Raw genomic sequence first — 24,945 nt, forward strand, 5'->3', positions numbered from 1 at the left:
AAATAAACAAACAAATTTTATTTTTAGTAAGTTTTGATAAAAAAAGTAGCAATAAATACATGAAAAATCAATTTAAATAATGTTAATAATCAGCAAAAGAAAGAGACAACAGAAATAAACCTAGTTACTGTTACTAATAAACTTAAATTAACATTATGAAATACTGATAGTATATATTGATATGTTAGGAAGAAAAGAGTAATTATCTACTTTACAAAAATGATCTAATCAAACTATGTTTTATTTATTAAATATATATAATCAGTCATAAGACTGAATTATAATTAATAGAAAAATAAATACAATGTACTGAGAGCACATTACATTTTCAAAAAAAAAAACAATATTGTAACTAACCCATACTTAATTCAATAATGCATCTTAACAATAGCAATATTATATACAAATTATACCACCTTAACAAATAACACTGTCAATAGTTGAAGTTCAAGGAACGTTACTACTGAAAATTAATCAGGTATTTTATTACTAATGAAAAAAATTAAATAAGTTTTAATAGGTATTTGTTCCTAATAAAATAAAAATAATCCAAGTTTGGAAAAACTGGTGCAGTTACCGACGAATTACTTTACGTTATTTTCTTCAAGTATATTTCATCCTTTTACAAGTATCCAGTACGGCAATCAGAACAAAATCAAACTCAAAATTTCTACACAATTTTTTCCTCAGTCACCATATTTTACAAAGAAATAAAATTAATCTACTTCCTCTATAATTTGAAATATGTTGTTATCAATTAATTTCTGATATACCAGTTCTGTACCTCCCTCTCTGAATAGCTGAACTCGTACAAGTGGCTCCCGTTGCTGTAAAAAAAATTCATAACTGCAGAAAAAATTTAAACAAATTATTTATATAAAAGAAAAATGTTCACTCGTATGATCTATAAGGTTTAACAAAATTTCAAAGCACAAGGAACATCTGCAAGAATTATCATCAGAAAGAGCCTGGATCAAAAGCTGCATAATTAACATTAATATAACATGCATTCTGGTAATACTTTGATCATTTTTTTCTGTAGCTTTATTGGTATCGCTGATCCAGCTACTGAATTTATTAAACTCTCTCAATAAATGAATTTAGGCAAAGCAAACCAACATAGAGCTGCTCATGGTTATAGTTGTCTCCCATATGTCCTACTTTATTTTTTGCTTAGGTTAAATAAAGTTCATAATAAATGTGAAATTTTTTTAGTAATATTGGATTCGTATATTACAGTACAGATTGTAATCGTGTACAAAATGAAGTAGGCCTTACTTGCTGATGATCACTATTGTATAAAAAAAAATCTAAAATTACATCGCTAAGAGAAATTGATGCTCAACTGCCAAAGATAGTAATTTGACTCGACACACTTGAGGTAAAGTTGAAGCACTTCCTCAGTAGTTTCATTATGTATTATTAAGAAATAATTGCAATTATTCATTTGAGATAAATTTTGAAGTTTGATAAAAGCAACTATTTCAATATATATTTTGATGCAAACTTTTTTTTAGGTCTTCTTTTAAAGAATTCCTCTAATCACAGGAATACTAACTTTATCTGTAAAACAGCACATTGAAAGGGGCGGGGTAATATTTTACAGATTTTAAATTACTGCTACAAAATACAGATAAATCTCTTTCAATTATTTGACTGGCATGTGTTAAAAAATTCCCAGTGGTTTTATGTCATGAACATAGAAATTTTTTTTTTTTTTTTAATTCTGAACTTTCTAGATCCCATTAACGATCCAACTGCTTCATTTGTTAAAAATAATTTTATTTACATTTTAGAGATTTGGAAGTTGCAACAGATTAATCTAAGCAGCAATAATTGGTTATCTAATGCTTTGAGTGACCAGAGAAGAGCAGTGTAGATGCTTATTCGAGTTTCAGTAATAACAAACATTAAAACATAGTTTGTGTATTAAGTTTTATTGTGCTAGCAGAGTTAAAGTATCAGATTATTGAATCAAAGAGATAGTGAGACAAAGTCAATTTAAATTAAATGATGATATTAAAATATCATTCTGGATAATACTAGTATTCTGTATAAACAAGTGAACAAGTCAATCTAAGAATTTTCCTTCTTTTGAAATTGCTAAATCACAACTACTACTAATAGAGTAACAGAGGGTACAGTATAGTTATGCACATACATTTTTAGTTTTGATACATTTTTTTTTTTTGTCTAATTGTACTTTCACAAACGCAATATGTAAACCCTTTATAGTATGTATACTAATAATGTTGACATATATTTATGTTCTTTATGATAGCCAGCTGTGTTCCAGCTGGCTCTGAACACCCAAATACTCAAAATATAATTGTTTTAAATATCTTTTTATTTATTTTCATAAGTGTTTATCATAGCTCAAAACAAAAAAAAACATTAAGAAGAAGAAACTAACATAATACCTAAATACTACTGTAAATATTAAGCATTTTTACTTTCAAAATTACATGGAAATAGCAATTACAGATCTTTCTTGAGCTACAAGAGGTCATGTGTAATAAGTTTCCATTTGTGTATTACTGTCTAAGGAATGAAATGGAGATTATTTTTTTCCTATCTCACTGCCATACCTCTTCAGCCTTTTTTGCAATATTATTAATTTCTCTATAAAGTAAAAGTTACAATATTTGAATCATTATAAAGTGAGGATAATGCTTTGCTTGAAACATGTGGTAATCAGTAAAATGATACTAAAATATTAATTATGTATACCAGATACTAAATGATATTAAGTTTGTATAACAAAAATTTATGTAAACATATGAATCTACACATGGCAAATTATAATTAAATTTATAATTAGATTTGAACCAGGATTCTGCAATATGTATTTGTCTTACCCTCCCTTTTGTTTGATAAGAATGTTCAAATTTTTACTACTGTAAATCAAAGACACACTGCTTATCATATTGATAAGAGAAACGTAGTATTATGAACAATATGATAATTATTACCTAACACAATACTTTTATAGCACTTAATTATGCTTTTGAAAATCAATTTAATCATACAATAAAAATGAACCTATAGTATTAGAAACACACTATTACCTTCACTTTAACTAACAAAGGAGAAACAAAAATATTTTCTTGAAGAAGTTCAACACAAGTTTTAATGTCATAGTCTTCATTGTGTTTAACACCTTACAGGAAGCACTGCAGTCCTTGTTTAGGTACAGCCATCCACTCTTCTTTTATTGCTAATACTCTGCATCAGAATAAATTAATTTTTTGAAGTGGAAGATAAGACAATTAATAATTAGATACACAATAAATAGTGGGCTTGATAATATTAACTAAACACAGTTATGAAAATTTCATTAGGCCCTCCCAAACAAAAGAAAAAGTAACTTATCAGATAACATGTTACATTACCAAAAGCAAAAGTTTCTTATAATTAAATTATAATAAATTAAAGACACAATTTTTTAAACAAATTAACATCAGTTACTTTAACCGCACATTTAATCTCTAACATATAAGCCTGTAAAAATAATTTGGTTAAGCCTGTAAAATAATTTGGTTGCGATTAAATTCTCTCTGAAAAGTTAAAAGAATGCTGACAAGTCAGCATGACCTTTTTTGAGTACCAAAAATAATTTTAGCATTAGGAGCACTCCAAGAAGTAATTGTAAGTTAAGGTACATAGCAAAAGTATGTAGTTCTAACATTGCTGCTAGCGGAATAGTTTATTCGTTTTCTCAAAAGAAATGGCACCTTAGAACTTATATGATAAACTGGAAATATGCTTATTCAACGTAAGATTGATTAAGATTCTCAAAATTTTAAAAGAGTATGAATTCACCAATATTTTAATAGAAAGGAGATAATAACTTTCTTTTTAATATAATTGATAGCAAGTTGTCAGCAGATAATCAACAAAATTATAAATTTAAAACAAACTGAAAATTTTATAATGTGTTAATATCTCTTACACTTGTAATCAAGGTACTTAAGCTTGTACCTCTTAACCTTGCAATTTGCTCTCTTAACCTTGTAATCAAGGTTAATATCTCACACTTGTAATAAAACTGGCACAGCAAAATATGCTTTAAAAATATAGGGAAAATGTTTTCAAAACAATAATGATCAAGAGAAATACTGAAATTGATTTGAGTAATATTTATTCTATCTTATAAAATAAATAATATTTAGAGTCTATTTTCTAGGATGTTGGAATATTTATTTCACGTTCACTGTGGTACGGCACCTATATGTACCGTAAAAGGGAGTCGCTGTGTGCTTGTTGTCATCTGCGTAATTCCAGTACAATGCTCAATGGTAAGTTCTTTAATTTGACTTATACTGCACAGGCCTCACTGTTGTCGTATTGTACTTAACGACTGAGCATTACAGTGCATAATGTGCAATTTATTTTTAGTCTTCAGTCATTTGACTGGTTTGATGCAGCTCTCCAAGATTCCCTATCTAGTGCTAGTCGTTTCATTTTGGTATACATTCTACATCCCTAACAATTTGTTTTACATATTCCAAATGTTGCCTGCCTGCACAATTTTTTCCTTCTACCAGTCCCTCCAATATTAAAGCGACTATTCCAGGATGCCTTAACATGTGACCTATAAGTCTGTTGCTCTTTTAACTATATTTTTCCAAGTGCTTCTTTCTTCATCGATTTGCTGCAACATCTCTTAATTTGTCACTTTATCCGGCCATCTGATTTTAAACATTCTCCTATAGCACCACATTTCAAAAGCTTCTAATCTTTTCTTCTCAGTTACTCCGATCGTTCAAGTTTCACTTCCATATAAAGTTACGCTCTAAACATATACTTTCAAAAATGTTTTCCTGACGTTTAAATTAATTTTTGATGTATTCCTTATCTGATATTCTTGCTTTATAACTATTAATTTTTTGGGTCATTAAGCAACAATAGAATTTTTTTTTAATATATAAATAAAATGAAATTTAATCTTACCAACAAATCATTCGCCTTCTGTTTTCTAGCACTTTCGGTCATTTGACTATCCTCAAGAAAAGTTAATCTTCAGTTTGAGATTATTAGAATTAAATTATGTAGAATGTAAATTTATAAAATGTTAAAATTACAACAACTGTGACCCTATTACATAACAGATATGCTTAACTTTATACTATGACAAGTATAATATAACAACAGTTGTTCTGATTTTAACATTTGATAAATTTACATTCTACATACTTTAATTCTAATGATCTCAAATTGATGAATAACCTTTCCTGAGGATGGTCAAATGACCGAAAGTACTACAAAAGTTAATGCGGACGAATTGTTGGTAAGGTTGAATTTCATTTTATTTATATGTAAATAATATTATATACCAACGGTGCCATGCTAAAAGAAAAAAAAAAATTAGAATATTTATAAATATCTGATATTATTATGTTCTTAGCTCCAACAAAAAGCCATATCAATTTAAGAAAATTATATGTGCCTACAAATAATCAAGACTATTATGAGGTATATAATTCAATTAATTATATATGTATGTGTACATATATGTTAAAACATATATAACATTGAATACTAAGTTCTCTTAAATGTATTATTTGCTTTGTTCAAAATAGAATACCTAAAAATTTAATTGCATAATTTTTGTCCACCTTTTAATTTAATTTATTCAAACATGAAGGAAATGCTCAGCTGTTTTATAACAATAAAGTATACTTAATAAATTATCTTGAGAATACTGTTATCTGAAACTATTATTCCAACATAGAAGTTCCAGTTACTGAGGAATCCCTAAACAAAAAATGTTCAATATTCTTCTTTTCAACCGTATAAAAATGCCTTATCCATGTAGACAGCAATAAATCATGTGTAGAAATGAGAATTCTGCCTTAAGAACAATTATTTAATTATAAGAAGGTTTGCCTTGAGGAATCCATACTGCTCTGATGTAGTAGTTTTCTCAAAATAACAAGAGTCAGCAATTCATCATTATTTTCACCTTACCTTGTTTGATATAAAAAAGATGGTAACCGGATGGAAATTATTTGCCATTTTAGGCTAGTCTGAAAATGGTTTACATCTAACTTTTCTCCAGCAATTTCATTTTTGAAATTGATTGAAAACCTTCAGCTAAAATACAAGGATAAATCAAATATAAACGGGATTTTTATGTTCCTGAGCATCTATTGTTGGTAGGACTGGACCCACGCTTCTAGTTTACTTGGGTGGGATCATTAGGAGTGGAGAGAGCCACCCATTCCACACTCCCAACCAATTCGTCAGTAACGCTCACGATGTTCGAACAACAGGTGCACCCCTCCACTGCACAATGCATAATTATAAAATTTCTTGCTCATGAACGAGTTCAAATGATGGAAATTTTTCGGAGATTGACTACACAGTTCCGGGACCAAACATTGTCAAGGACTTGTGTGTTTGCCTGGCATAAAGAGTTCAGGAAAGGATGAGAATGAGTGAAAAAAATCAGGAACACAATCGCTGTTCTCAGACCAGCATTACAGATGAAAATATTTGCATGGTTTAAGACATCTTGAAGACGATCAACAGGTGATAGTATCTGAAATTACTGAACAGGTCGGAATAAGTTATACAAGCTATCGAGTGACCTACAGTTCCATAAAGTATGTGCCAGATAGGTCCCTCGCCTTTTGACTGCATATCAAAAGTTGAGACATTTGGAGGTCTGTCAGAGGCTTACAGCAAGGTTTGTCACCTGCAATGAAACGTGGGTGCCCAGAAAGTAACTGTGTGATATATTGACTGGGGGAGATCCATCTAATCGCACCTATCAGACACTATAGGAAAATACTATGCATGTAGCAAACTGTGGGGGATTCGTCCCACCTGATCTGCCAAGATGAAAGTCTTCAATCTCCTGGTTTCGTTCTGACATCAATAGATTATTTACCTTGGAAATGTAGCGTTCCTGACACTCATTAGCCAAGATATCCATTGGTTTGACTCTGGCTATAACACAGACTGCCTCCTGCGAGACTGTTCTATAACCATCTATAACAGCCAGCAAGAGGAGTCGCTGGGCCCGCAGTAAAATGTCTGCGTAACACCTAAAAGCTAAGTGGTGAGCCCAGACAGATGCAGCATATAGCATAATAGATTCACTAACACCTTTGTAAAGAATACGCATGGAATGGTAATTCAACCCTCAATCCGGATGAATGACTCTATGGATTCTATAAAAAGCATCAGTGTCCTTTTTTGCTACATACTACAGATGTTCCTTGAACCAAAAATTCTCATCAATGATAACACCCAGGTACTTTTGAGCTGTAATGTACCGAATGGGAAGACCAGTTACCCAAACCCGGATTCATCGTGAAGCAACTAATCGGCCCTTAAGCAACATCATTGTGGTTTTCTCTAGGTTGAAAACATCTTATGTTAAAGACTCCATAGCCGGAGAGTCTCAAACATGAGCAGCTTTGTACTCTACTTCGTTACACGAATCCCCTTCAATCAGTAGCAGACGTTGTCAGCATAAGTGATGACATGACAATCACATGGCAACCTCAAATGCAACATGGAATCGAAGATGATGAGGGAGTGGAGGGATTCGTACGTAATTGGCTCCTGATGCAACCAGCTTCATTCTACGATGCTGCAATAAAAAACCTTCCTTCTCACTGGGAAAAATGTATTTCTAAAGCAGGAAACTAGGTAAAAAAGTAAATTATATTTACCTTTTTATTTTTCAATAAAAACATTTTGTTTGAAAATAATAATTCTGTTTATATTTGATTTACCCTCGTAGTAACATAATCTTGCTGATCCTATTTTGTGGATTTATTTTAAAATATATGTACTAAAATAAAATTGATAGACATTATTTTAAAAAAAGGAAATAACAGACTTCCTGGTTTTTCCAATTTCACTGAATAATGCAGCCTTTGTCACAACTGAGTGTGCAGTTTGTGGCTAAATTGCCTTGTGTTTGAGGTTTTGAGTATTGTGTACAATTTTCAGTAGTTCTAGATTATTTTACATTTTTAAATGTAATCTATTTTACTTAGCACTATATGTAACATTACATGTACTGTTGTAAACAATGAGAATTAAAAAAATGTCTGCAAACCAATGCCATTTAATAAGAATTCATTATTTATAGTACATTCATTTTTTCTTTGCTTGATAAATACATTTACACTGTTGTGATTCTGTTGTGTATATTGTGATTCTTTCTTTTGGCAGTTGACCAAGTAACTGACTCAGTGGTTGAGCTCTAAAGCGAAAACAAGTTAAACATTTATGTATAACAGAGTGAATTATGATTTTGGAATTGATGATCCAATATTTTTGTCTGAGTGAAAAATGAATTAAATATAATCCTCCATGGGATAATCTTAAATGCTCATGATAAATAATCAATTGAGTTCTAACTATGAGGACTTAAAATCATAGGATGCTTAGCATTTAGAGACAATTTTGAAAAAATTCAATGACCTCCAATGCAAATAATACTATTCAGATCCAAAAATGGGTTGAGAGAAATTAATTTGCTTTTCCTGGATACAGCAGAATCATTTACACAATTTCAAGGCATTATAATACTGCACTGTTAACAAACTTAAGACAGCAGTAAGTCTGAAAAAAATTAATTCATTCCTATTTCCAGTGCTTAATACAAACAACGCAGCTGCATTTTCAGCTACATATTTTGACCTGCACAGACATGATTAATGTTGTCCATGAAGGCTCACTCTTCAGTATTAGATATGATGTCATAATAAGTGACTATGAAATGATTTAATTCTTTGTCTAGTATTGTTTATTTATAGCTTAAAAATTATCTAAACAAAGTTAAGTAATAAAAAATGAAAAAAATCCTTTAATTAAATTTAAAATTTTTTTCAAAAATGGTGGATGATAGAAAGATTCTGAGTTCACATTCGTTTTCAGTATAAAAAATGATTAAAATCATGTATCGCATGTTAGAAAACAAAAATTATGTTTATCGGTCTAATTTGGATATTTTTTGTAAATATGCACTTGTTTATTATTCCTTTTTTTAAATAATTTAATTTATAAAGTGAGTCTCATTTTCATGGAAAAAAAAACATACATTACTAATTAGGAAATAATGAAATCTAAGCTTTTTAATTATCTTTGTTCTGATTATTTTGGATTATAGATACTATTGCATTGCAAATTTGGAATCTGCAATGCAAATCACTGTAAATAAATTATCAGTTCATAAAGATTACATATTATATAAATTAATAATGTGCAAAAATAAAAACACTAGTAAAACCAGCTATGTTATGTCTGTGACTTCCCGACATTTACAAATAAACAATCTAGAAAACAGCAAACCTTTTCTTGTGAAATGTAAAAACCATTTCCTCCATTATTCTCAATTCTGTCTATAAAGATAAATCATATCTTAATTTTATAAGAAAATAAACCCCAGAAATAACTAGCATTAATTCAAATGCTGATGGTCTGAAGCAAAACAGCATCTCTTTTTTATTTACCATATTTTGGATCTTATAACCCTTAATATGGACTGCATTCAATTGTATTGCTGCGAGCCTCCTAGAGCTGATTGACTTTAAAAATAACATGACAATTAAATAGACAATGGTAATGTTGACTGACGATTTGAAAAAAAGGCAGCTCTGTGAGATTTGTAGTGAAAGTATACTGCAGTCTAGATAGAGTTGTGAGATCCAAAATGTAACATTTGTATGATAGTCCTCAGGGAACTTCTGCTGCAACAGTTTATTTGGGGTAGTTGTCTAATAAGCACATTAGTAAATACTGATGTGACACTGAATACTTTATGTATCCACTCATACTTAGATCAACAAATTAAACAATTCTGCGCACTTGAAGAGCCAGCAATATCTTTAGAGTTATTCAAGGCTGATGTTAATTGCAAAAATTTATATGTTGTAGGGAAATGATGAAAACTGAGATTTGATCAAATCCCTAATGTAGATAATAAATTCATGGAAGATGTTAAAATGACAACTCTATGGGGTGATTTCCCTAAAGAAAGTAAGTGATTTAATCAAATCCCTTAACTGTTTTAGTGAAAAGATGAAATAATATTGTTTAGATATTAAAAGTATTTATTTAGTAAACCATGCATTATTAAATGTAGAGTAGGTAATACAACAGTAGTCATTAAAAACACAAATTATTTATTTGAAACTAATTGAAAAAAAAACTATGAAAAAACTTATAACTTAATTACTTAACTTAAGTAATTAATAGTTTAAAAACTTATAACTTAATTACTTATATAACTTAATTAATAAGTTAAGTAATTAAGTTATACTTTTTTTCATAGTTTTTTTTTTCAATTAGTTTCGAATAAATAATTTGTGTCTCAATGACTATTTTTATATTACCTACTCTACATTTAATAATACATGGTTTACTAAGTAAGTAAATAAGTGTGATAACTTCTAACCTTCGTCATTTGAGTCCTGACTTGTTTATTTCAACAAAACCTGAGTCCTGAGTTGTAATTTTAACATCTTCCGTAAATTGATCATCTACCTTAGGGATTTGATCAAATCTCTGTTTTTCATCTCCTGGCGACATATACATCAAGTGTCCATGGAAGAAATTCAAGAAAATTTGTAGTTAAATTCCCATTTAAACACAACTACGAATTGTTGTGAAGTAGGTATAAATTTACCTTGAGAAGATTTCTTTTGCCAGAATTGTCAAGTAGCTAAGAATCCTTCACTGAAGAAACAGTAAGTGGTTTTCATTGATAACTATACGCAACAAGATCTTATGACTCTTGCTTTACTATCTATATTGGAAGCAACTCTGACAAATTTTTAAATTTTGATGCACTGATAAAAATGTGAAATGGTCCATTACACAATTAAGATATTTTATACTGGGCCTAGTTAATAGTTAAATACTGTCAAAAAAAGTAGCTTTGGGTTGTGATACTGGGCAGATGTAGAGAAATATTGGTTTTAGATAAAAACCTTTACAAACAATATTTCATTTATTTATTCAAAGGATTTTGTGGGCAGAGGTCAGAAATAAACTGAAAGAATTTACCTAACTACAGCTAGATAAGGCATTTCTGCACCTGTTTTTAGCTATTGCTAACTGCCTACATCACAGTTAAAGAAAATGAAGCAGTAATTATGACAATACTGTGTTCTATTTAGATGAAGGATGTAATTACTTTGGCTAAATCTGCAGAGGCACCTAAAGCTCTGTAAAATGACTTAATCAATTTTACATAAAGTGCAATATGAATTGAGAAACTGGGCCAACAATTATTACTGACTGTACTAGTAGACCATTATATCACTGAACCTAAGGATTTTACGTTCAACATGGATAAATAAAAAAATTGGATTCCAGTAAGTAATTACCTTTTGCATGCAATGGAACATTCATTAAAAATATTGTGATATCCATTAAAATGACTGTTTAGTTAAATCTGACATATTTGATCCATTGGGATGTTTGTCTCCTATTACATTTACATGAAATGCCTTATTCAGCATTTTTGGTGGTTAGAGTAAGGTATCTAAACCTTCTGAATCCAATGTGACATCTACTTCTTTGTGTGTAATGAAGTGGCAACTTTGCCTGTGGGACTGTCCAAGCATACTACTATTTCCTTCCCAAAGCTTGCACAAAACGGCAAAGCAAAGGCTGAGTAATTTCGAATGGTGAACAAAACTCTTAAGTTATTCATAAGATTTTTCTATAATGAACAAACAAAGAAATATTTTATTGTAATACTTTTGTAATTTTATTCAGATTTATACTGGCTCAGCAACTAAATAACTGCATTACAAATAACTTTCTAGCAGAAGCAAAAGAATTCTTCTAGTTAACTCTCTAAATAATTTTATATCCATTAAAACTTATGATCATTCTTATTTTATAAGAAGCATATACTGACCTTTCAAACAAAAATTTATGGTATATTCAACATTGAAAGGTCAGTATATGCTTCTTCTAAAATAAGAATGATTTATGGGTCTATGAGGCACAAACCAGCATTGTCTTAAAGAAAGCGTCTCAAAATTTGTAAATCATACATTTTCATTAAGAATATGAGAAAAACTCGCAATTACATAATGTATATTATAAGAAAATGAATGATAAAAAATAGTAATCCTCATTAAACACATATAGTAGCTACCACAAATTACACTGGACATTACTGATGTTAAAACCTCATAGAGGCAGTTAAAGTCATTTACCTCTATTAGAATTGCCAGTTAACCTTAAATTTAATAAATGTTTTAATTGTTTTACCTAAAACAATTATTGATTAAACGTCACAATAAAAATTTTAATTCAAGAGAAAGAATATTAGAACATAATTACCAAATTATTTTTCTTCACCCACTCTGATACATTGGTACTGCTAGCCAAAGAATTTGAACTGTTTGATGATTTGTCTGAGTTGAAATCCAATGAAATAGGCTGTTCAGTTATAGATGGGTCACTGTAACATCAAAAGTACAGAAATCATTATTTACACATATTGATGACGTTCCATTCTAATTAAATTATAATGCCAATGTAAAAACCTAACTTCACAAAACAGGTGACAAACGATATCAAACATTAAAATTTATAACATTGTTATTTATAAATATTAGAAATTAACTTTAGTTACCAAAAGCAAAATAAAAAACTAAATACTAAGAATATGTTTATGTATGTGTTTTTATGTAAACATGGATGAACCCACAGTGTTACTTTCATTTGATGAAAATTTATTTAACTCAACTGTTGCTTATTAGTATTAATTGCATTAATTAAATTTTAACAGCACAATATAAATGTGATTTCATAATATTTTGATACCTTATTTATTACTCAATAAAAAGTTAGTTTCATGAAAATTTGAGACTTATATGATTTGTCCCTTCTAAGCAATTTCACTTTAAAATACTCAAAAAGTTCAGTTTAAAATCAGCTAACTATACACAAATTACACAGCCAATTTTTACATACATTACAATATTTAGAGGCATCTAAAAAAAATAATAATATGATTAAAAGAGCTCAAACTTTTAAAAGAAACAGTCTTGTAAGAAGCCAACACAGACAAAAAAATTGAAGGCGAGTCTATTTTCCCACCCAAATTTTTTTCAGAAGTTGAGATTTTGCACTTTTATAACTTTGATTTTTAATTAATTTTCTGAGCTATTTCCTTAATATATACATATTCCATTTAAAAATGTTTCATGTAAAATTATTCGTCAATTTATAATGTTTTTTTGAACTTGATACCTTAATAAACAACAAGCTATTAAACTTTCTGCAATCCTCAAATAAAGAAAACTGGCTGATATGCCTATAATGGCCAGTCGAAAAAAAAATGAAACGACCCAATATAATGTCTGTTTTCAATTTTCTAAATGTATAAGTTCTGTGATAAAAAATAAATAAATTTTATCAGAAACTATCTCTGGACGATCTAAAACTGATTGAGCCTTTCTCTGAGCAATTTTATATGAGTAGATAGTAAAATATTGCATAATCTACAATTCAAATTAGTTTCTGGATTTCAATAATGAAAGATCACCTTGAAAAATTGTTGGCAAGACAAAATCACATAATAAAAGTAAACTTGAATTTTTACATAATTTTTGGTACTTGTGTATTATAACGGTGCCACTATTGTTGGGAGGTTATAACCAGTGTGACTGGTAGCGAGTTAAATAACTATGTTCTCCTTCTTATCAGTAAGACAATAAAATAAAAATATTTGTTAAAGTTAATGATGAACATATAAGTAAAATCTGTGCACTCAGAATTTGGGATTTCCTATGTTGTGAAGAGGAAGCTGTTAGATTTTTGCAGGTTAGGTTAATTTGAATAACCCACCGGGTTGGTCTAGTGGTGAACGCGTCTTCCCAAATTAGCTGATTTGGAAGTCGAGAGTTCCAGCGTTCAAGTCCTAGTAAAGCCAGCTATTTTTACACGGACTTGAATACTAGATCGTGGATACCGGTGTTCTTTGGTGGTTGGGTTTCAATTAACCACACATCTCATCTCAGGTATGGTCAAACTGAGAATGTACAAGACTACACTTCATTCACACTCATACATATCACCCTCATTCATCCTCTGAAGTATTATCTAAACGGTAGTTACTGGAGGCTAAACAGGAAAAAGATAGAAAAGGTTAATTTGAATAAATAATTAAATTTCTAGTTTTGTGTTTCTACTTTATTCCTAACAGATTCCAGCAGCCATCATAAATTAACAGACCTATTACATAAAACCTTCTAATCACCATGGTGCCGTTATAATACCTAAGTACCTAATTTTTCAATAAGCGATAATGGTTCATGAATGATGGAAATAATAATGAATGTTCACAACAGTTGATTAACTGAATTTTCAAGCCACAAGCCAGGATTACCTACTGACGCACATGTCTCATAAGGGTTCAATAATTCATCTCATTTTTTTATACATACAACTCTATAGACAATCAATGCTAATACAGGGGGAGCAGAGGAAACATGTGTTTTTTAAACTGCTAATAGTCAGCGGCAAGTGGGAGTATTGATCTTTGGTGACCTCTGGTGGACAGCCCAGACTATAAAGTTTCAGCAGCTATAGAGCGTAGAACATCGTGTGTTTGCTGTCAAGCAGTTTTTTAAAAACAATGATTCTGTGGTCACGGTTCAACATCTTTTCCATCAAAATTTTAATGTCAAACGTCAAGGTACAGTTCTAGAATGAGACACCATACTCTGATGGGTTGAGGCATTTAGAGTACTAGATTAGTGATGAAGAAAAAACCACCTGGCCTTCCCCATTCAGTGTGAACTCTGGAAAATGTAGACGGAGTGAGAAGGGCAGTTCTTGCTAGCTCGAAACAATCCACTAGGCGACAGGCTGAAGCGCTGGGGTTACATGGTGATCTTAAATTTCACCCATAAAAATAATGATCGTCCAGCAGCTAACTGAAAGGGATTTTGTGCATCGCAAAGAATTTTATGGCAAAATAAATGCCATTCTTATGGAAGATGCAAACGCCCTAATAATGATGAGTGATGAAACCCATTTCCATCTAGATGGCTATGTTAACATACAGAAATGTCGGTACTGGTGTTGAAGAACCAATGTGAACTACACCAAAAACCTCTCCACAGTTCAAAAGTAACAGTGTGGTGCAGTGTCTCCAAGACAGGGATTGTTGGTACTTTTTTAAAGAGGGGGGAACCAAAGTTAGAGTGACATGAGTGTGCTACATCGATATGTAAAAAACTTCCTGCGTCCATAACTGGAAAGACATTGAGTGAACATGATAGAAATGTGTTTCCAACAGAATGGTACCACAGCTCACATGGCGAGAGCATCGCATCAATTGAAGTGGTTCGCCAAATATTTCTTGGACATGTCATTTCACGATTCAGTGATGTTTCTTGGCCCATGATCTCCTGATCTATCGATTTATGACTTCTTTTTTTGGGGCTATGTGAAATCGAGAGTGTATGTGAACAAGCCTCACACAATCGAAGACCTGAAAATTTCCATTCATCAAGAAACTGAAGCTGTGTAGAATGAAATGTTGGAGAAAGTAATGCAGAGCTTTGAGGAGAAGCTCCAAATTTACATCCGACAAGAAGGATGTCATCTTACTAACATTATTTTCTGAACCTAATTAAGGTATGTTGATTTCAAAAATACAGTAAAATATCATTATTTAATGTAAAACTTTTTTTTCTATAATTAAAACAACCGAAGTTATTCAATAGTGAAAAACATGCGTTTCCTCTGCTGCACCCTTTGTATTGAATCAAGTACAGAACTATATAATGAGTACCAAACTGAATGGAAATGAACTGAACTCAGAAATATCTATCACATAGGTTTTTGTACAAGCCATATTTAAATCAACAATAAACAGAGCGTTTAGTAACAGGTTAGTGACATAGTTAGCCAGAAGTAGAAATCTTCACGGTTTAACTAAGGTCAGCTGCTCATGTAAGTTTCTAGCAGCCATCACTTCACCTAATAACAGATTACCATCACCTGAATGACTCTTCCATTTTTTTTTTTTTTTTGAGGGTGAAAACAGTTTTGCATTATCATCACCTGAACTCTTTCCTAAAAACTTTAATAAACATTACCGATGTTGGAACCTAAAGCAGTTTCACCTGTTCACAACTGCAGCAGTATTATGAAAAATTCCACACTATGGTAAAATTTACCATCATACTCATGTTATATACTTTTATTTATTTTTAAATAATTAAAAAGAAATGTGGCTAAAAAAAAACTGTAGTACAATTAACCACCGGTTGGCTGAGCAGTTGTATGTATGCTTTTTTGAATCAGCTGATCTTAGCATTAGTCTAAGAATTTCCAGCAAGATTACAGTAATTTTCATTTTTATTTTCAATTTTCATCACTCTTAAAATTTGAAAAAAAATCTTCAAAGATTTTTTTTTTCCAGTTTTAAGACAAAGACCTACCTTTTGTCAGGCAGAGCAAATCCTTGATCAATAAGATATTTATTTATTGAACGCCATTCATGTCTCGAAGGTTCAAGAGGACCGCCATCTATGGTATGCTTAATCCATAACTCAGCAGGTAATGACTTTTCCTCAGGATCCACTTCACCCTACAACACACAAAAACTCTTAAGGCTGCAAACAGTTTATCACAGAAATATGATAAATCTATTGTACTATTGGTTACTTTAGAGAACATCAAAGTATAGCTTTTTGGTCCTGGGAAATACTTACTCCTTATGACCTGATGGAACATAAACAACTATCTCAGAAAGCATCCTGGAAACTGAAAGATTCGTACTATGACACAGTTACAAAGACTAAAAAAAATTGTGTATATTCCCAAAGTTAAAATTATGTTACAGCTACTTGTTTGCATAAAGTATCTGTTAATAACCTTAGAAGTAGATAAAACTTGAAATATATATAAAATAAACATATGTTCAGTTATTTCAATACTTCAACTCTCCAATTTTTTTTTTCTGAACAAACTGGCAGATTATTATTGCCCACAATCCGTGAATAGTGGAATGCTTATATTGTAAATTAACTGATGATTTTTAATTATCCAAAAATGAATTGAAGTTGAAAAAGCAAATATTTTTAAATTTGTACAAATGTCAAAGAATAACGAAAAAGTGATATTAGGTTGTAAAGATCATACAAACAGAGGAATGTATTAAAAATAGATATATATAAAAAAAAATATATATATATGCAAATAACTGTAATAATAACATTGAAACTACTTAAAACTGATATGAAATTTTCAACATTTACATAAGCACTTCATAAAATTAGTTAAATAACAATATAAAAATATTTTGATACAAACAAGTATATTGATACATACAAAAGAAACTCGTGTATAACAACTGTGGATTTTACATGACGCTTAGAAATATGGTAGTAATCTGAATATACATCAGAGCTGATATGGAAAAACTAGGGAACAAAACTCGGTTGGAATACTCTGTCTTCAGCTGTGAACATAAAATAGAATGTATAACTGAATAGGTTTCTTAAATAAAACAAGGTACTTTGTACAATAGAATACTATAATTTATTGCATCTGCCTTTAGCTGTGAAAGCCCTAGAAAGGCTGTCATGTTAAAAATTATATTAATATTGCAACCAATCAATCACTTTGTTCCGAAGAAGGATACCTGTTTACAGCAATAATCTATCTCTTGATCTGAAATGGACTCTATTAAAATCTACATATTCTACCGTATTGTGTTCTCAACTACATATTTTGACTTCAGTAGTGGAACTGGTTTACCAAATATTTAGAGATAAATTCTGGAGTATAGCTTGGGTATTATGTACATGCTAACAAGATAGACATTAAAAGATAATAACTAAGACCGTTTGCAAAGTGAAATAGAATTATTGTCATTTTCGAAGAATCTGATGAAGCTGTATAATTATGAATTCTAAAAAGTATACAATTTTTTAAGCCTATACAAAAGTTAATTTAATATGCCAAATGTAAATAAATTTATTAAGACTAGAATCAATCCACCATTTTATAATTTAAACTTGCATTAAACTGCAAACATGTACATAATAAAGAAGTTTATAACAAAATGAATAAATTGAATTCTTAATATATCTACATTAATAAAAAAGTTACATCTGAAAACTTCAGATATGTCCGTTTAGTTTTAAATGCAAGAATCAATCAGTTTAACACTAGAATGGTCAAGCCGGGTCTCTAAAACCCAGCAGTTTTGATTTTTAACTATTTTTCTACTAAAAGTTATTATTTTTAATTGAGCTCTCATGTACCTTCCCAAAACACCCTCAAGAGGCCTCTAATGTCACAATTCAGCAACTCATCACATCAGTCTGTGAATAACAATCCACAGTAAATAGCAAGTGTAACATATAAAAGTAATAACAATAAATAATAATTTCAAAGTAAACAACAATAAGTTGCGTGTGGGCGTGACAGACCTAGCCAACCATTCTCATTACTAATTTTAGTCTGTGTAAAACATAGTATTTTAGTGTTCTATATGCAATTTTAGCCAGTTGTGTAATGTACTGTGATTAGTATAACCTCTATCAATGTTTTAATAAACTTTGAAAATAAAATTGCTGGCCATTGAATGGTAACATCTCGGCCTTTCATCCAAAGGTCCTGGGTTTGAATCTCGGTCAGCATGGCATTTTTCATATGCTACATTTCCATATCCCACACACAACCTTAAAGCTTATGTGGCGATATCATAAAAAAAAATTCTAATATTAAAGTTGGACAGATTTTTATGACGATTTAATTGAAGTTGATGATTCAGAATTCAAACAATTTACTGACCGTGATAGCAATAGTGAATGTGAACTTAGTGATGGCAAAATAGAAACTGCAGAACCATAAGTGCCTTCCATGTCTAGCGTTCCCACACCCACTTTGGCCATGCTATTGATGCAGAATCAGGTACGATGCCACTATGCTTCTATTTGGGTAGAGATAAAAAATCAAATGGAAGAAAAACATTTTCCTGCAAATGTCAGAACTAGGTGGCACATCATAATCTCCAAGCATTTACCTGGCAGTGAATGCAAGACATGCAATGAACAAACACACACACCAGAATTGTGGTAACTGTTTTTCAGTGAACCCTTGATTAATAATCGAATCTACAAATATTCTTATTGACTCCATTAAATAAAATTACCAAAGTGATACACATATGGCTAGACTAAAAAACATGAAAAAATAAAACCTTATTTTGGACTGCTGTACATAGCTGGAGCTCTGTATGAAAGTAAAATGAACATTAAAGTTTTGGAATACTGATGGGATTGGGGTAAAAACTTTTAGAGCAACTATATCTTTGGAGAAGTTTACATTTTTGATGTGTGTGTGTGTGTGTGTGTATGAAGAATGTTTTGAAAAGTAAAGAATTTACCGATAAGTATCCTGTTTATTTATCATGCATTTCTCTTCTAATCTAAGTCAAATTAAACCTTACATTGTTACCTTCGTAAATATGCACTTAAAAGATATTAGAATACGATTTTTATTTTTTAAATAAATAATTTTTTTCAAAATACTTACAATAAAAACCAATATATTTTTTAATTTTCTTGAAAACAATTAAAACCTTTTCAAAATGAAATAATCAATATTATCTTATGAAATCTTGTATCTCAGTAGGCACTAATTTTTTTTTAAATTAATTTTACTTTTAATTAATTTATTTCTAGGGTCGAATAGACTTAGCCCAATTGTTTTTGTAACTTTTTCTGCTCACCACCCTAGAGTTAATTCTAAAAAAATTCAAAAATGTTTTTAAACAAATTTTTGGACACGCTAATTTAGAGAACTAAGTTGGCTAAGTTAAGTATGTCAATTGAGCTTCTTCATAATCACTCTGATGTGTAGAGTTAAAGAAAAATATTCAAAAAATTTAAGCACATTAAAAGAAATCTTTAACTTTTAAGCGAGATAAAGAAACTAAAAAATATGTATGCACATATTTACTTTCTGAGAGAAGAAAATTTTATTATTAGCTTCCTCAAGGTGTTCTTCAAAGACTTCAATGGCAATTCCAGGCCATGTTTTTTGTTCACCAGCAGCAACAATCCCTGCCAAATGACATTTAAAAGCACCATCTCTCACACTGCAAAAATCATCCACAAGAGTCGCAAGACATGATGAATTTACAGCAACAGTATCCGCTATGTCCTTTAACAATACCTAAAATGAGATATTTTAAACAAGATATTTTAGTAAGTTACTTGAGAAAAGTGGCATACTTCTAATACTAATAAAATATACAAGTAAAGCAATACACTGAAATTTTGAAAACTTATAATGTAGTTAATATCAATGATGAGTAGTAAATCATTATCTCTTAAATTATTCTTTAACAGGATAATTTTTATGCTATTTCTTTAAAATAATAGAATGTGGAAAACTCAATAAAATGACTATAAACAGAAGAAAGAAACAAAATTAAAACTTAATTATTAAAACTTCCTGAATCTTTTTAATTGGCAGTGTTCATAATAAACAGTAGTTAATATTTACGAGCATAAATAAAACTATAATTAACTTCAACAAAAATCAATTTAATAGAAAATTATTAAATTACAATTAAATAGGAAATATTAAAATGACCATAATATTAATAAATTAGCTTTTATTAATATTGGGAATTCGCATTTATTTTTCTCCAAAAATAAATAATATTATACCAAATTTTAAATAAAAAATACAGAAAATATTAATAAAATATGTAATTAGATTTGCTTATCTTGTAATGTCACTTATGTATTTTTATTATTCTGTTGTATAGTGTTTTGAATTATTCTCTAATCTTCCATACCTCCTGTTTAAATATCACCTAATGAAATTATTTCTCAAGGATAGTAAAGCCATACGCTCATATATCTCTTAGCAATATACATGCTTATCTAAGGCAGCCATATTTTCCTTGTGTATATCTAAATATTTCAATTAATTTATATCTCTTAATAAATCTTTTTATATTTATATAAAATTTGTAATACCTCCCGCTATAACATTTAACAGTTACAACAAGCGCTTAAGTACTTTGTTTATTCAACAAAGAATATAAACATATTTACTTGATTCTGCAATTTTTCAATTGTTTTCACTCTCTCTCCCATATTACTCATCCATCTGATAATTCTATTTTTTAGGGAAGATATCAATTGAATGTTCCTTTACATAAACTAATTTGGGTTTGGTAGACATCAGACCTGTTTACCTGTAAAAAAGCATGTCTTTCTTTCAGTTTGAAAAATTTCTAGTAATTTCTGCATATACGTCTAGATTCATTAAACCAGTAACTTTTTTAAAATTTACACAAAATGAAACGTGAAGTTTAATGAGCCATTTTTGACAACTAGGTATTTTTCCTTTATTGTGTTTCATGTATTACCTTAACTGCTGAGAAATATATGTGGCTCATTAATAATAATCTTACAGAATCGAGAGCACAATTGGTAATTTTTCTTACTTTGGATGCCTTACTATGAATAAAATTTTAAAAAATAATTTGTTGCAGGCAACCTTTATAAGCAAATAAACATTTTTGTATTGAGATATTACATAATTTAGTTTATTCATAATTTAATTTTATAGAATTTAGTCTCTACTCATAGGGCTCAATAATTCTAGCACTAATTACACATAAATAGATGTTTTACTTTCGAGTGGAAGTGAACCTGAAAATAAATGAGACAAGACTATAGTAATCACTGAAATGATTTATGAGTTTTATAAATACATGAAAGGGGTCAAGAGACAAGACAAAATGTTAGATTATTACTCCTATTCTTCTAATTCCCTTAGATGATATAAACATTTGGTTATTCACATATTTCATATTATAGTCATACATGGCCATAATTTACACAACAAATTCAGTGGTACGTAAACAAAATTACAGGATTTCTGTATAGCAGCCTGTGAGTTCTTGTTATCAGACCTAGATGTAACACTAGTAAAGAAACCTAAGATTAATCAAGAAATGCACTTATCCACCTTCCTTCCTACAAGTAAAACAAGAAAATAAAGAGACAGTAAAAAATGTATGGCAGAAAGAAAGAACAACTAGACCCAGTTATACTTGCTTCCATTGCCCCAATTTAACTAGAACAACTTTATGCCTAGAACAATGATTTGAAAAGTATTATGAATAATAAAGCTGCTTTTTAATAGTAGATGATTTATTATGAATGTTTTAAGGACAGTTAAATTTCCATTTGCTAAAAATATGCAAAATTTCCAAAAGTTAAGCTAAATTGTAACTTTTCTTTAAAAAAGATATTTAATAACTAATGATATAAGAAATATTTATAGGTCTATATTCCATTTAATATTATTTTTATCACCAATCCAATTGAATGAATATTAAATATTAATTTAGTTAATCCAATTGTGTAATTAATTATAATATTTTTATAATTAACACTTTATTATTTTTTATTTTATCTCTATAGATAATACAAATGTTAAAAACTTTATTATATTAAAAAAAAAATATTTAAATTACTGACTTAACAATAAATATTTTAATTTATTCAAAGCACTTACAATTTTCACTTTAAAACTTGAAATAAACTATCCTTAAAACTTTGCCAGACTTAAAATAATTTTTATAGAAAATCAATATATCTTATGTTAAACAAATTCTATTAACATAAGGAAATGTGAAACTAAATGATAAAAATAAAATTAAAAAAGTGACAATTGAGAGTAATATAAAGATATAAGAAAGGTTTATCCAAAAATAAAGTTTCAAAACTGGGGAAATAGGTGGTGAAATATTACCACCAGTAACTGAATAGCTTGCTCAGCTTGGGAAGTGTGTTAAGAAGCTATGTTGTTTGTCTCAATGTGTAGCGTGTAACACTTGGTTCATTCTGTTGCTGTTAGGATTTTCTCCCACAGATTCATTTCTAACAATTACAGTTAAATTATAAGTTACTGAACTTATTAAATATATATTGGTAACATATTTTTATGTATAGCAAACATGACAATACTAGAAACCCACAGTAACAAAGTTATATTTCAAATAATTGAACAATTTTTCATAATATAAAATGGTAATAAAAATATAAATAATGAATAAGTAAAAGTTGAATATAAAGACTGGCTGCTTAGAATGATAATAATATATTTAATTTAAATTATTCAAAGATGAATAAATTAATAATTAAATATGGCATCAAAACAATAGTCTACTATAATTAAACTTCTTAATAAAAAAAAGATGACTATGCATCCATCACGTGCATATAGGGATCTCTCATCCCTCTTTCCTTTTGATGAATGATCACTTGGTTGCCGATACTTCTCTAGTTGGCATTTTGTAGCTGACAGTTCTAAGCAACACATCTTAATAAAATTAAGCACCTATGAAATTTACTACTCTACAAGCTGCATAATACTGATCAGATTTTCCACACTCCTTTCTATTTTTTCTAAATTGAATAAAAATAAATTTACCACATACTGTACTTATAAATTAATAAAGGAAAAATAACCTTTAGTAATTTTATGAATTATTTGAAAGTGATTGGGGTAAAATTACAGCAGTTATTGTGTCCACAAGAAAGTGAGAAAAAAAAAATATATATATATATAGTTATATAATTTGAGCTGATGGTGGTTTTGGAGTTTGGGAATGTGAAACGTAAAGATATGTCAAAATTTTCCAGAAGTCAAATCATGGTACCCATTACAATAGGTAGCATTCTTATGTAATCAACCTTCATTCTTTCTTTTCCTGTTTAGCCTCCGGTAACTACCGTTTTTAGATAATTCTTCAGAGGATGAATGAGGATGAATGTATGAGTGTAAATGAAGTGTAGTCTTGTACATTCTCAGTTTAACCATTCCTGAGATGTGTGGTTAATTGAAACCCAACCACCAAAGAACACCGGTATCCACGATCTAGTATTCAAATCCGTGTAAAAATAACTGGCTTTACTAGGACTTGAACGCTGGAACTCTCGGCTTCCAAATCAGCTGATTTGGGAAGACTCGTTAACCACTAGACCTAAAAGGGAAAAAGTGGTTCAGGTTCAGCACAATCATCTGGGAATAAAAGGAAAAAAGGTTCAAAAAGAACTAAGATGTAAGTACACATCTAGAAGATAGAAATGAAAATTATGAGAGAAAAAATAATGCACTGGAACAGTTATATGATGGTAAAAGCCTATGCGTAATTAATTGTATTCGACTGGAATGAATGAGAGAAATTATATATTTAGGGATAAGATTTGCAGAAGATAGCAAGTAAGAGAAAGAATTGGGTATAAAAGTTCAAGACAATTATTTAATTTTTACCAGAATGTCAAAAGCTTATTATACAGTAAGAGATTTGAGAAAGAGCAACCGAAATGGCTCAGGACATCTGAAAAGAGTGCAGAATGGGAAGCGGTAATTTTTTGAAACAGAAGAGGAAAGTAGAAGACTTACGTTTGAGACCTAGGAAGGTGATATGACTGCAAAGTAAAAAAAAGCCATGAAGTGAAGAATCACGTTAAAAGATGTTTTTTTGGAGAGGAATAAATGGAGAATTACCCAACAGGGAAGCCTAGAAAATGGTAAAGTATTACTGTTATCAGCATTAAGAATCATTTTTAATTATCATTAAAAATCAATTTTGAATTTTACGTAAACAATCAAAGACTTCTATCAGTTAGTAAATTCTATTCAATTACATGTATCATGTATACATAGTTAGAATATCACAATCAGTAAAAAAAATAAAATAAAAAAGACTATTCACATATTTATTAAACTTCTTTGTTCTACTGAAATAAAAAACTACACTGCTTATTTTATTAATTCTACAAACTTACCAAAACCATACTTTTCAATAATTTGGTGGATCATACATTTTTACTTATAATTGCACAAGTATAGTTTTTGGAAAGGTTTTAAATACATTATTATTATTAATATATAAAA

The 24,945-nt window shown here is 29.7% G+C and overlaps 1 protein-coding gene across 3 annotated transcripts; it reads right to left on the reverse strand.

The window, feature by feature from the left end:
* Positions 1–178: 178 nt before the first annotated feature.
* LOC142331312 (RING finger protein 17-like) lies at positions 179–21,207 on the reverse strand. 3 transcript variants are annotated; one of them, XM_075377130.1, is made up of 6 exons: positions 21,084–21,207; positions 19,975–20,190; positions 16,443–16,591; positions 12,325–12,445; positions 3,069–3,225; positions 179–827 (listed from the first exon to the last, which is right to left on the reverse strand). In XM_075377130.1, exons 1-5 carry the CDS (start codon positions 21,132–21,134, stop codon positions 3,187–3,189), a joined length of 576 nt encoding a protein of 191 aa, XP_075233245.1. In that variant the 5' UTR covers positions 21,135–21,207; the 3' UTR covers positions 179–827; positions 3,069–3,186. The 3 variants fall into 3 exon arrangements, with proteins under 3 accessions (XP_075233245.1, XP_075233246.1, XP_075233247.1); XM_075377131.1 differs by having other exon boundaries at positions 179–846; XM_075377132.1 differs by lacking the exon at positions 12,325–12,445.
* Positions 21,208–24,945: the final 3,738 nt, after the last annotated feature.

Source organism: Lycorma delicatula, chromosome 10 (genome assembly GCF_047948215.1).
Source record: "Lycorma delicatula isolate Av1 chromosome 10, ASM4794821v1, whole genome shotgun sequence".
In the NCBI taxonomy this organism is placed as follows: domain Eukaryota; kingdom Metazoa; phylum Arthropoda; class Insecta; order Hemiptera; family Fulgoridae; genus Lycorma; species Lycorma delicatula.